General features: G+C 39.5%; 1 protein-coding gene across 4 annotated transcripts in view; it reads left to right on the forward strand.

The window, feature by feature from the left end:
• Window positions 1-13,471: 13,471 nt before the first annotated feature.
• Window positions 13,472-15,198, forward strand: part of pax8 (paired box 8) — a 17,090-nt gene continuing 15,363 nt past the window's right edge. The window contains exons 1-2 of one of the 4 annotated variants that reach the window (XM_052111702.1): window positions 13,472-13,801; window positions 14,067-14,209. In XM_052111702.1, coding sequence (XP_051967662.1) covers window positions 14,188-14,209 — 22 coding nt within the window. In that variant the 5' untranslated portion in view covers window positions 13,472-13,801; window positions 14,067-14,187. Of the gene's footprint in view, window positions 13,802-14,066; window positions 14,210-15,198 lie in introns of those variants that run through there. The other 3 variants (XM_052111694.1, XM_052111708.1, XM_052111684.1) reach the window with 3 other exon arrangements.

Raw genomic sequence — 15,198 nt, forward strand, 5'->3', positions numbered from 1 at the left:
GGGAGGGGCAGATCATTCCGCCACACATTGTCCTCCAGGCATCCCCACTTTAATATTTGAATATGTTATACATTTTATTGACAACTGACATTACTGCTTTTGGAAAAGGTCATGAGACATCAGTGTAGTACTCGCTGCTAATTCAGAGTCTGGGGGTCGAAGATTTAACTTCTATTAGATTATGAGATTATGGGAGAAAGATTTAAACTTGGAAATATAAAAGGGAATAACAACTGACATGTCTAAGATGTATGAGGTAGACTTCATTAATTTATGCTTAACATTTTCTGAATAAAAAAGCAAAAACCATGTAACTTGACAGATATAACTTTATTGGCTCTGGTAAGTGAAAAGCAGTATGGCTTTATCAAGATTTATAAATAGCAAGTTTCACTGACTTCTGCTGCATCCCACAACACAGCACACTAAAGGTGTATGGGTTTTAAATCACAAACATGGCAGTGCAGTCGACAGTAACATCACATTAAACAGGTCACTGGAGACACAACTCGCTGTAGGAGCAAATTAGGACTTCGCAAGTTTTCAGGAAATGTAAACCTCTGTGGAAGCAAAGCGTTGTCACCATAGGGATGCTAATATACAGTATTCATATTTACCTGTACATTGTTTTTGATAATGCTTGAATCTGTCATTGGGACATTTTAACGTCCAAAAAACAGTATGTACAGGCTAAAGGAAACCCTGATCCTTCCCCCTAAACCTAACCCAAACCACAAAGATACAAATATAAAATTTGGTAAAATTATTAAATATACCGCAACTGAAAAGGTCTAGTGTAAACAATATCATCGCTAGGTTCATCACTGAAGAAAAAAGCAAGGAAAGTAAAGAAATGGACAAGCTGTAGGCTACAAGTAACTAGTGTACTGGCTAGCATGCTAATCTTCTAGTGGTAGGCTATGCTAAATTAGTAGGCTAATGGTTAGCTTGTAAGCTAACTGCAAAAACATAAAGAGAAAGGTTAATTTCACCATTTGTAGCTTCATTTCATAATATGATCTGTGGCATAACATCATTATTTGTCATATTTACATAGTTAAAACAGTGTGCATCATTACTCTATTTTTAAGCATTTCTTATCAGGCACTCAACAAAGTATTCACTGAAAGTTCTCTCAATAGAATCGCTTTGAGGTCCAAGGGGATAGGAAAGTTTCTCTGGTAAGTATTCCTAATATTCTTGTGGGACACAGACTATGGATGGCTGCAAAGTATTTACATGTCCCAGCAAGCATTATCCTTCATAAAGTAATTGGAATGAGTAAGCCATGGTGTGATTATCACATTGCTCTCAAGTGAGCTTGACTCATTGAACATTCACTTGACTGTCCGAGGAAGCTGGGCGCCTTTTTTCTTCTTTTGAGGAATTACACTCCTTCGGGACAGTTGTGGATGAATCTGCTCGTTCTTTGTGCTCATGTCTCTTATTGGCTGGAGTTTGTTTTGTGGAATATTTTTTTGCAGGACATTGAAAGGATTAGGTCATCTGCTGCACTTATGAAACAGTCGGCTCACTGAACTGTCGTTTAACTGCCTGAGGAAACTGAATGTTATTTATTTATTTATTTTAACTTGTTTGTGTGTGTGTGCTGGTTCCGCTAGAGGCTGGAGCTTGTTTTGGGGACAAGGAACACACCTTTGGGACAGTATGTGGATGAATCTACATGTTCTTTGTGTTTCCGGCCTACTGGCGGAAGTTTGTTTTATAGATTTTCTTCTGTAATGTAATTCTGTCTTACAAAATTTGTATAGAAGCACCAGACTTGAGCAATCCGACGGCAAAGTTGTCGCGGGGGCTCTAGTAGGCATAAATGGACTGTTTGAGTTTAGAGGGACGGACGCCGGTTGGAGCTCTTGTAAGCGGGGACAATGCACACATTTTTCTTTTTTCTGTTAGTTTGTTCTGGGGGAAGTTCAGGGTTTGATTAATGCACTAATGTTGGAATGTGGTCTTTATAAGCTTGTTTTTGACACACAATCTTTTTTCTATAATATGTAAAAATGTAAAATGTTAATATGAGTTGAATGTCTCTCTCCACATGGAATGGGGATGTGTTGGGGCACCCCATAAAAAGAAGGACAATGCAACGCAAGAAATATGATATAGTTTTTCTTCAAGAAAAGCATCTTTCCCCGCAGGAATCTGAAAAATTTGGGAAGATATGGTGTGGGCATGTTTTCTTTAGCGTTGGCTAAAGTAATAGCAGAGGAGTCATTACATTGATAACTAAGCATATAGAATTTGAATGTCTCAAACAGATTAAAGATAAATTAGGAAGAGTCATTATTGTTTTAGCAGAAATTCAGGGGCAAAGGTTGATTTTGGCTAATATTTACACACCTAATGCTGATGATCAGGGCTTTTTATAGATCTTAAAGGGATGTCTCAGAGGCAAGCCACTGGCACCCCTCATGATATAGTATTGGGAGGAGACTTTAATCTTTTGGTGGACTCAGCCCTTGATCATAGTGAAGCAAAAGTGTGCCAGCCCCTTAAGATCAACATTAATGCTTCACAGGATGTGTAAAAATCTTGGTCTTACAGATATTTGGAGACTTTTGAACCCATCTGGTTGGGACTATCATTTTTTTTCATCAGTTCATAAGATTTGTTCTAGAATTGATTTTTTTTTAATATCTAATCCCTCATTTCATCTGTTGTTGATTGCTCAGTTTGAAACATCTCAGTCTCGGATAACTCTCTAAATTTAAGGGCAGTGGTGGCTCAGGATTACTGACCAGAAGGTTGGGGGTTCAAGCCCCATTGCCACTGTTGGGTCCTTGAGCAAGGCCCTTAACCCTATCTGCTCCAGGGGTGCTGTATCATGGCTGACCCTGCATTACCTCTGACCCCAGCTTAGCTGGGATATGTGACAAATTTCACTGTATATATGCAAAAAACTGTGTGTATAATGTGTGACCAAAATAAAGGATTCTATTCTACATATGGAGAAAAAGAACTCATATAATTGGCACTTTAATGTATCCCTTTTCCAAAATTCTGAATTCCAACAAATATTAAAGGCTGAAATCAATATGTATATGGAGACCAACTGGTCCTCAGTATCCTCTGTGGGCATGTCTTGGAAGGCACATAAGGCGGTTCTTAGGAGTTGGATCATACAGTATGTCTCATTCATCAACAAATCGTTGGAAGGGAATATTAAAAGTGCAGAGGCAGAGCTGAAGTACCGAATGTCATCTGATGGCCTCATAATACCATTTTGGCGTGAAAGGTGGAGTTTTGGCTATTCAGGGCAAGACAGTCATAATTTGAGTCAGAGGACAAATCAGGGAAGCTTTTGGCTAGATATGTGTATATAAAACAGAGAGAGTTTTTCTCTATCATTCCCTCAGTAATATCTGCTGGTGGTGAAATGTTTTACCTCGGCCATTGATATTAATAATGCTTTTAAAGAATTATATCTTGATCCTTATAGTTCATTAGTTTATTAGATCTTATGCTACAGAATTGGCTCCACTTTTGCTAAAAGTTTATACGAATCATTAAAGAATGGAAAGCTTCTGCCAACCATGACACAAGCCCGGATCAGTCTGATTCTTAAAAAGGACAAAGATCCAAGTGAGTGTAAGAGTTACTGTTCAATTTCCCTGATCCAGTTAGACGATAAAATATTGTCAAAATTCTGGCTAACCGATAAAGTTATGACACCTCTTATACGTATAGATCAGGTGGGGTTTATTCGGGGCTGTAGCTCTGTTGATAACATTAAGCGTTTCATCAATATTATGTGGTCAGTAGCGAATGATCAGACTCCGGTCACTGCCATCTCACTTGACACCGAAAAGGCATTTGATATGGTACAATGGGATTATCTTTTTAAGATTTTGGAAATATATGGGTTCGAGAATACTTTTGTTGGATGGATTAAGTTACTTTATTGACACCCGGTAGCTGCAGTATAAACAAATGTATTAATTTCAGATTATTTTAGTCTGGATAGGGACAACCGGCAGGGTTGCCCTCTTTCCCCATTATTGTTCTGTCTTGCCCTGGAAACATTAGCAGCCACGATAAGAAGGGAAGATCATTTTCCAGGGGTGGTGGCATGAGGTGTGGCACATAAGCTTTTGCTTTACGCAGATTATATTTTATTATTCATCTCCGAACCCATTAGATCTATGCCTTGCCTCCACAGAATTATTAATTCCTTTTCTAAGTTCTCAGGATACAGAGTTAATTGGTCTAAATTTGAAGCTGTGACTCTGACAGCATACTGCTTAATAACGGCTTTCCAGCCAGGCACCTTCCAGTGGCCCAAACAGGGTTATTAATATTTGGACATTTTATTCCCAGCAAATTTTTCTGATTTAGTTAGAGTTAATTTTGACCCTTCAATAAAAAACGTGATGTTTTTGAGCGATGTGGGCAGGTGGGCTTCATAACATTTATCTATAATTGGGAAGGTTAATGTTATTAAAATTAATTGTATTCCAAAAAGTATACCTGCTACAGTCTCTTCCTGTAGATGTCCCCCTCTCTTATTTCAAGCAATTTGATAGTATAGTGAAGTCCTTCCTTTGGAATGGTAAGTGTCCAAATTTACATTTTAATAAGTTACATAGGTTACATGGCTACAAATCCCTCCCCCACCCACCATTTGGTAAATCAGACCACTCTTCCGTCCTGCTTCTGCCCGCTTACAGGCAGAAACTGAAACAGGAAGCACCCACCCTCAGAACGATCCAGTGCTGGTCGGACTAATCAGACTCTATGCTACAAGACTGTTTTGATCACGCGGACTGGGAGATGTTCCGGTCCGCCTCTGATGACAACATCGAGATTTACGCTGATAGTGTAACGCATCAGGAAGTGCGTAGAGGACATTGTCCTGACCAAAACAATACGGATCTACCCCAACCAAAAACCATGGGTTAATGGCGATGTTCGTGCGGCACTTTATGCGCGGACCTCCGCTTTTAATTCCGGGAATGTGGAGGAGCGTAAACAAGCCAGTTATGCCCTCTGCAAAACTATCAGTGCAGCTAAACACCAGTACAGGGACAAGATTGAAGGACAGTTCAACACCACCGACTCTAGAAGCATGTGGCAGGGAATTAATATCATCACAGACTACAAAGGGAATAATAACTCTGCCGTGAACACTGCTGCCTCTCTCCCGGATGAGCTAAATAACTTTCATGCTAATTTCGAGGGAAACAACACTGCCCTCGCGGAGAGAGCACTCGTGGCCGACGCAACAGCGGTTAGTTCACTCTCCATCTCTGTTGCGGATGTAACTCGATCCTTCCGACGGGTGAACATCCGTAAAACCGTGAGTCCAGACGTCATTCCAGGCCACGTAATCAGAGCATACTCGAACAACTGGCTGGTGTTTTTACGGACATTTTCAACCTGTCCCTCTCCTTGTCTGTAGTCCCCACATGCTTCAAAACGTCAACCATTGTGCCTGTACCGAAGCAAGCCAAAATCACTTGCTTCAATAACTGCCGTCCTGTTGCTCTGACCCCCATCATCAGCAAATGCTTTGAGATGCTAATCAGAGATCACATCTGTTCTGTGCTGCCCATGTCTTAGGACCCATTGCAGTTTGCCTACCGCAACAACCGCTCCACTGATGATGCCATTGTATCTACAATACATACTGCTCTCTCCCACCTGGAAAAAAGAAACACATATGTGAGAATGCTGTTTGTAGTCTACAGCTCAGTATTCAACACCATAGTGCCCTCCAAGCTTGATGAGAAACTCCGGGCTCTGGGCTTAAACAGCTCGCTGTGCAGCTGGATCCTGGACTTCCTGTCAGGCAGACGTCAGGTGGTTAGAATGGGCAGCAACACCTCCTCATCACTGACCCTCAACACTGGAGCCCCGCAGGGCTGTGTTCTCAGCCCACTTCTGTATTCACTATACACACATGACTGTGTGGCAACACATAGCTCCAATGCCATCATTAAGTTTGCTGACGATACGACGGTGGTAGGTCTGATCACTGACAATGATGAAACAGCCTACAGAGAGGAGGTGCACACTCTGACACGCTGGTGTCAAGAGCACAACCTCTCCCTCAACATCAGTAAAACCAAGGAGCTTGTAGTGGACTTCAGGAAGACAGAGAACACAGCCCCATCCCCATTAATGGAGCACTGGTGGAGAGAGTCAGCAGCTTCAAGTTCCTCGGTGTCCACATCACTGAGGAACTCACATGGTCCATCCACACTGAGGCCGTTGTGAAGAAGGCTCACCAGCGCCTCTTCTTCCTGAGAAGGCTGGAATGAAGTTTGGAATGAACCAGCACATCCTCACATGGTTCTACACCAGCACTGTAGAGAGCATCCTGACTGGCTGCATCACCATCTGGTACGGCAATAGCACCGCCCACAACCACAAAGCCCTGCAAAGGATGGTGCAAACTGCCAGACACATCATCAGAGGTGAGCTTCCCTCCCTCCAGGACATATATAACAGGCGGTGTGTGAAAAAAGCTCGGAGGATCATCAGAGACTCCAGCCACCTGAGTCATGGGCTGCTCTCACTGCTACCATCAGGCAGGCGGTATCGCAGCATCAGGACCCACACCACATGACAGCTTCTTCTCCCAAGCAATCAGACTTTTGAACTCTTGATCTCTCATGATCAATTTATCAGCACTCCACTTTATTAATCTCACACTGGACTGTCATAAATTATATTCTCTTGCAATACAACCTACAGTATATTTTTTTATATACTTTATATATATATAAATATATATATTTTTTTTTTTTGTATATTGTATTTCATATTGTGTGTATTGTTTACTGTACATTGTATACTATTATTGTGTTGTGTAAATATGTTGTTTATTGTAATTGGTATATGTCACAGTCATGACAGCTATGTTGCTCGGAACTGCACACAAGAATTTCTCCCACTGTTGCACTTGTGCATATGGTCGTGTGTATGGACAATAAAGTGATTTGATTTGATTTGATTTGATTTGAGGTCGATTGACAAACATGGGCTAGGCCTACTTTAGGTATTTACAGCTGCGCAACTTGTTCTGTACTATTTCTGGGAGTAGCATACATTCCCTAAAGTGGTAGATACTCTGGTAGAGGTGATTACTGCTTTTGAAAAGGTTATGAGGCATCACTGTATTACTCCTGATAATTCAGAGTCTGGGGGTCAGAACTACAACTTCTATCAAGAGATTAAGGGAGAAAGATTTAAACTTGGAATTGGAGGAGGAGGTGTGGACTAGGATTGTAAAAAACATCATCTAGAGATGCAAAGGTGTGCCTTATGCAATTCAAGATTTTACATAGATTCTATTGGACCCACTCTAGATTGTATAGGCTTGGTCTTAAAGACACACCCACCTGCTGGCGATGGCAATCAGAAGATGGAGACACAACCCAGGTTTTTTGGGGGGGTGTTAAGATCCAAGAATTTTGGTTGAAGATTCAGAGTTTTATGTATGATATTTTGGGCACTCGGGTTTCGTTTTGCCCCAGACTCTGTATTTTGGGTAAAGGGGTGGTCATAAATTTGAAGGATAGACACATAAAAAATTGGGTTCTGACAGGTATTGATTGGCAGGCAAATTATTTTAAGGGGATGGAAGTCGGATGGAGCACCCTCATTTCCGCAGTGGTGTGCGGAGATGGGGAGGGTTACTGCTTTCGAAAAGGGTTCAAGCAGAAGGCTGGGTGTTCGGAATTTATTTGATAGGAAATAGGACAATTACTTCGTGTTTTTGGGGCACTCTTGGGGAGGAGCTGTGGAGAGAGTAGTTTAGTTTTAATTATATATGATTATTATATTTCTTTTTTTGTGTGTGATTGTGTGTATTCTTATTGTGACCACAGGGGTGTTCATTTGGAGTCAGGGTGGAGTTGGTGATTGGGGAGGAGGAGGGGTAATAGTGGGGGTTAAATGTTGATTCAATGTTGTGTTTTTTCTTTGTAATGTGTCTACGAATCAATAAAAATGTTAACTGAAAAAAATATATATCAATGAGTATCATGAGGGAGACTGATATCTGTCATATCACTCATCTTTTACTTCACATAGATTTGACCTGTTTAAGATTGTTGCAGAATGTGATGAGTGCAGGAATTTTATTATGAAAATAATTTTGGGTTTATTTCTTTACTGATAAAGCCAATGAAATATCATCTCTCCATCATTGCTCATTAAACAACCAAACAAAAACAAATGTTGATAATTTGTGCTGCTTTTATGGAAACACCACAAACTCTCTCTCTCTCTCTGGAATCATGGAATTATTATTTATTGGATGTGTTACTTGTGAAAACATGCTTTTTGCCCATATATTTGTCATATGATGGAAAGCCACACATTGCAACTGCACAACAATATGAACACTGTCAGAACACTGGTTGATCCACGTATGTGGGGTATTCAGTGACCAATTCTTAAATATCAAGTCCATTCTATCTTCAATATTTGGTAAGACTCCAATGCTGTCTGTCTCTCTCTCCAAACATCTGTGATAATTTATCACTTCTTTCAGCTCAACTGACAAACTATTTGCAGGAAAATGAGTTTTTCCGCTACGGATTTGTCCTCTGGGAATGAAAAGGGGAGCAGTTGTGTTTTTATCCTCTTACACACACACACACACACGAGCTGAAGAACTAGAGTATGTCTCACATATAGCCATATATCCTCTCTCTCTCTCTTTCTCTCCCTCTGCCTCACACACACACACACACACACACACACACACACACACAGTGTGGAACGAGTGCTTATGTGGGGGGGTTAAGATAAATGAGGTAAATTAATAGAGTCACTGAAGGAAAAGATTCAAGCCTTCACTGCAGTTCACTGGAGACATGCTCAATGTCTCTCTCTCTCTGTCTCTCTCTGTCTCTCTCATGTCAGATCTGTACATGTGCAACTGTTGTGTTTTACTGATGTCATTATGTATTTTAAGGCATTTGCTTGAGGTTTAATGTGTATTAAACAAGATAAACATGTTTGTCTTGTTGTGTATTTATTCAGAGATTACTAATAAAGATTTTTCTTAATAATGTGATGAGCGGTAATGACTGGTGACATGCCAGTGTTTGAGGCAAAAACCCAAAAGTGCCAGAATGCTCTCCTCACATCAGTCCTTATAAAACATTTGTAAAACATTGATGTGGCATTGTTGAGCAGGTCTGAATGAGGGTTTATATAATAATCACAGGGCTTGAGCAAGGTCAGCGAATCCAATCTTCTCTCTTGCCTTCGACAAACAACATACTGACACGCGTTTGATGGAGAGTTACGGGACAGTAAAGGCCTAATTGAGTTGAATTTACACAAGAGTGTTTGTGAAGCTCCGTGGATTTCTCCACAGGGTTTCCTGCAGTAAATCTCCTCAGATGGGGGAAGAACTCCCTTCGTGTATCTTAACGACTCTGAATACATCGATGGCTATTTGGAATATAAAGCGCAGCTCTGTTTTACTGCATATAGAAGTGACTGAAGCTGAGAGATCGAGAGAGCGTTTGATGACTGTTTTACACTGTTTACACTCCAGAACAATCCATAGAATGTCTATCTCAGTAAAGTGGAGATTATCAGCAGCCGAAAGAAAAGAAAACAAAAAGGAAGAAGAATTAGTTTTGAGTGCTTTAAGATGAAGTTCAATGGGTTAGGGTCATTTTAATGGTGTTTGCTTGAGATCGAACCCCATCTTATTTCAGGCATCTTCATGTGCAAACACATTTGATGTCCATCAGTTACTATATTATTTCCAGTTTTTGTAATTTGATGTTTTATTGAATCTATGTAAAGAAAGGGTTTGCTTTACTGAAGAACTAACTGACTGTAGAAGTGACTTCAATGATTTCACTTAAAGCTTCATCTTTATATAGAGGTCCTCAATAACAAATATAAAATAGCTCTGCTCTCTAATCCATTAGTTACTTCTATCAGCTATTTCTATAATTGTCTGGATTTAGGTGCTCTTATAGAACTTATTTTTTATAAATATGATATAATACATAAATATGCTGTATATATTTGGGGGTCCAAGAAGCAAAGACTTTCAGAAAACTCAAAATGAAGGAAGTAACTAGAGTATTGGTAAGAAAATGACTTTGCCCCTGAAAGATCTGTTCCTTCAAATTTGGCAATTACGGTCATTTTCTCCACTTTTCCAAACTGCTCGGACCCTGATAATTGCTGCTCATAGCTATATTTAAAATATATGTTTCATTTGTCTGCTGGGTCAGTCCTCAGCATTGCTGATAGGTTTATCCTTCTTTGAATATAATAAATCATTGAGGGGAAAAAAACGAATGTAATATCTGATCCCAACTATTACAATTGTGTTTGAATCAAGTAGTGTATAGATAGGACAAACCAAAACAGAAACATATCAACTATGAGTACAAATGTGCCACCAAAAGTAGTTTTCTGTGATGATCAAAAATGATCCAGTCATGATTTGAATCAATTAAAATTTCTTTGCAAATGCACATCTGAACTGTACACAACTAACTGAATCACTGAAGCGACACCTCTATTGCTGACACGGTCCTCACCCTGAGCGATACTACAAAATTCCCTCCGTCTCTTTGAGACAGAGATGGACTGATTGGATTTTAGACATACTGTATGGACCGATCTAATGGAATCTGAGAGTTTACAAGTAAAACTGTTCCTGGATGTGCCATAAAGTATATTGAAAGAGCTTCTATCACAGCCCCTCTAAAGTCACTTGAACACCTCGACCCTCTCTTTAAACAACACCATGGGTCAAATATTGTTTGCCATGTGACGGGTGCTGCTCAGTTCTCTCCGTTGCTAATGGCTGGTTAATGCCTTGCATTATTGTTGCACGTACAATGGTTAGCATGCTGGGGTTTTGTCCCGGGCTTCTCTGAGACAGTTATTAGACCTCCAAACTTTAGGGGCGAGCGATCAATAAAGGAAGGAGCAGGTCTAGGAATGGGGGTGATCAGAACAGGGTCTGGGGTCAGAGGGCACAGGCCAGGGTGGAAATAGGAGGCAGAGGGATAACAATGCAGAGGGCCGGACTGGGGTGTAGGGGGCCCGCTGAGCACAAAAACCAGGAAGATGAGGATGAGCAGAGAATAGAGGGAGGTGAAAACAGATGGTTCAAGAAGAGAAAAAGAAAGGACAGAAAGACAGAGGAGGACAAGTCACCAGCAGGAGACAATCTGTGTCCACTGTAAAGAAAAGCTACAGTTCGTGGTTTTCACTTTGAAAAATAAAAGCATTACAAATGAGAGAGGTTTGGGTCACAGATTGAATATACATGGAGGATATTTATCTGAAGATGCAGATCGCCGAGTTTACAGGAGGATGTTTTCGGAAAGCTGATGGAATAATGAAGGATCTCATTATTACTACAATCTAATCAATGACCAGCTCAAGAGCACCTTCACATCTATAAAGACACAAACTCATTCGTCACGAGCCGCAATATTTAGACACGTGTTTGTTTTTTGTTTTCTTCTGAAACCCAAATATCAAATCCAAAAGTCATTTTAAAAAGTTGCAGTCCTTATATTTTCCATGCAGTGAAATAAAGACACTTGGACCGTTTTATATCTTGTTTTGAGTAGTTAATGAAACTTTCATATTTTCTGTGTCCAGTGTGAGTTTGAGCATAAATGTACTTAAATTATACAAGATTTTTCTGATTAACTCTGAATAAAACATGCTCTTTTACTTATTATGTTTTTTACTAAAAAACAGGAACGGTTGTTTTAAGTGGCTGAATTAAAAAGGTTGCCCTACACCTGCATGCCCCTCATTAAATGAGCTAAAGCGATGACATCAGGACAACAGCAGCATTGTGTCCGCTCCTCAGATCCTTCTGGACTTGAAGATGCAACAACATGAACCTTTGACCTGTGATTTCCACACGGACACACCCGAACCACTGAACTTTATCTTGATCGCCGTGAGAAGAATGACAGAAGTGCGAGAGGAAATTACCTTGTTGATTGAGAAGCGCTTTCGGACATTTTCAGATTTGTATAAGAAATAATAATAATAATAATAATAATAATAATAATAATAAAATCATTATTAGCCTATTCATTCAAGTTATTCAAATTATTTAAAAGGTCTAAACCTATAATATCTATCTTTTCAATCCATTGATCTTCCACTCGTTTGCTGATCAAGGAAGTTTAACAGAAACTTTCTCCCAGTAAACCATAAACTGACCTTGCCGAGGGTTCAAGTTATCTTTTAACAGGTATCACAAAAGGTCACTTATCTGTCCATTAAAAATAAATACAATAAATCATAAAGAGGGTAACAGCGGAATGAATTTGTTGGATCTCTTCAGCGGGATAAAGAACTGAAATGAAACCCGTCATGCAATATTGTTTTGTGTTTAAAAAGTGAATTTGAAACTGCGAATTAAATTCCGTATTCTTAATGATCTCAAAGTGAGATATTTATAAGAGTCTGCGTTACTCCATTAAAGAAATAGCAGAACGGACCACTTTTAAACGATATATATATAGGCTATATATATATATATATATATAATTATCGCACAGGTTTAATCGCTTGTTAAACTTTCGGTAACCTCTGTTTCTCTGCCCTCTCCTCGGGCGTTTGAAAGGAATTGTGCGCTGTGATTCGCTTTAATGTCACTGGCCGCTTGAACTCGCTGTATTTACACTAAGCGTCGGGTCAACGCATGAATATGAATGAATGAATGAAGCAGGAATAACGAGATAAGAATATGGGGTGCGTTTGACCTGGATTATTGTCTTTTAATGTGGTTTACCGATCGGTCACTAAGGCTACAGGAATATATTCAGCAGGCCGATGGAAGCACAAAACAACATTCATACACGTCATTTGCTGAAAGTTTGCTGTCGATCAAAATGTGTTGATAGGACTAATATTCGCTCGATTCTGCAGCGCACGCGCATATGGCAAAATCCAAAACACCGGGGTGTCATAAATGAGTCATTCATGTTGTTCTGTTTGTGTTAAAGCTTTAAGAACAACATAACCCGTGTGAAGATGAATCAAGTCACCCCGCTGAGAGTTAGTTTATTCATGGGGTGCAGGCCCCAAAAGTGTCAAAACAGCCCAATAAAAGACAACAAGAGGACTTCAGATCCAACGCTCAAAAGTTACTATGATTGTTGTAACCTAACGAATTCAGGATGATTTAGTCCAATAAAATAATATTTTTTACTTGAATAAAAACCAATACAAATCTTATTATTATTAGTATTAAAATGTAAAATATGTCAAAATGTAGCTATATTGTAAAAATCTCGCGACGAATTTACAAAAGCGTTGTTTTATTCAGGTAAACCGTTCTAGTGTGTTGCTAACATCATGTGAGAGATCAGGTGATATAATAACAGATTAAAGCCAATCAAAAGTCCAATTGTGGGTGAAAGATGAGCGCGTTCACGTCGCCCCAGGAGGCGCGTCACATCTCACATCTATAATCACAGAAAACAAACCCGATCTTCTCGTGTTTCCGTTAACGCTGACGGATCGCTCGGAGTTGTGTTGTGTTCTGGAAGCGGTTGAAACCTCAGAATCATTCATCCATACTGTTTGGTGTGGTGCCCCCCGCTGGAAACGTCACCCCACACGAACCTCCCCAAAACCCGTCCTCCAATGACCGCAGCGCGTCCTGAGACGGTGGAATAAAACCTCCGTCGGGCCCGTGAGCTGCTCTTACCGAGAAACGGATCCATCTGACGGGCAAAGCACACAGAACATGCGCCATCACGACTGACACTGGCGCCGGATAAAAGCCGTCGGATATTTGCTGCTCTATCAGGTAAAACAAACACTTGACATGCACTGAATTATATTTACCTGTGACTGCAACTTCTCCAGCAATAACTGCCTCATAATCTACAATATTACACGTGACATATAGTAAAAGAAATATCGGACTGCTTCCTTCAAAACGAGGATCTTCACGTTAATAACTCTTCGACATAATAAGTATCGGACATGACTGACAGGACATTGTAAACAGTCCTTCATAAATATTAAATCATACATAGAATAATAGCCCTTTTATAAATGTCCTTTTGCAGGCAATAAAAGTGTCACGCAGGAATATTTTCACGCAAGACCTCATATGGACTAAAACAGCCAATTAAGTGCGAGTGGACACTTGGACATTTAACCAGGACATCAAGTGACCGAGACTGAGAAATGTCCAACACAACTGGACGAGGTAAAAAATAAGAAGTAAAAACTGGTCATTTGGGAATCTGTCCCCGTTTCTGTCGATTTCAGGAAATGTGAGATGAAATGTGTCTCAAACAGGCCTAATATTATACATGATCACTTTAAACATTAATAATGTTCATAATGTTCAAAGTGAAATTAATTCATCTGATCAAACCAAAACGAGAATGACTTTGTGTACGCGGAATGTATTTATATTTCTTCATATCTACAGTTCATTTAATAGAGTACATACATAACTTCACATAACATATAAACGTGACAAACTTTTTTATATATGTTACAATCATTTCAAACATCTGTATTCGATTTGTGATTTTTTAAGAGAAGTTATGTGCGGAAACTATTGACGGGAACTTTCCAGTGGCGCGAGTTTAACGAAATCCGTGTTATTCCAAAAGAAGATGACAGATGCGATCCCGGACAGGTCTATAAAGGATTGTAGGATTGTAGGATCACAGATGTTTCATGACATTTGTTTTCTAAAAACAACAGATTAGTTTGAACTCATCGTAATATGAAGACACGTTTTATTGGAGCTCCTCAAGGTCACTGCAGTTACAATGAGACAGGACTCTTGATGGAAACATGTTTACTGGAACAGATATTGACTTTAGTTTAGATTTGTGTATATATATATCTCAAGAAGACGCGTGTAACGGAATAATAAATCATCCGTTGAAAACACACATAACTCATATAGTTCCAGATTTAATGTTTTCGGAAGATGTTTGGACGTTGATGTGTTTGATCTGTAACTCATTTTCTAAATAATTGACACTCGATATAGAGTTAATATTTCCTTATGAAAGATATTATGCTACATGGGACAGAATTAATCATGTTTATAATATAAAGTTTTAAGGCGATTTCAAGTAGTTGCGTCACGTGCTAGTGTAGCCAATTAAATCTGTTTTTAATTGCGTTATTATATTTTACACTGAGTACGCCTGTCTTTACTCATCCTTTCATCTT

The sequence above is a fragment of the Xyrauchen texanus genome, chromosome 3, assembly GCF_025860055.1.
Source record: "Xyrauchen texanus isolate HMW12.3.18 chromosome 3, RBS_HiC_50CHRs, whole genome shotgun sequence".
Taxonomy (NCBI): domain Eukaryota; kingdom Metazoa; phylum Chordata; class Actinopteri; order Cypriniformes; family Catostomidae; genus Xyrauchen; species Xyrauchen texanus.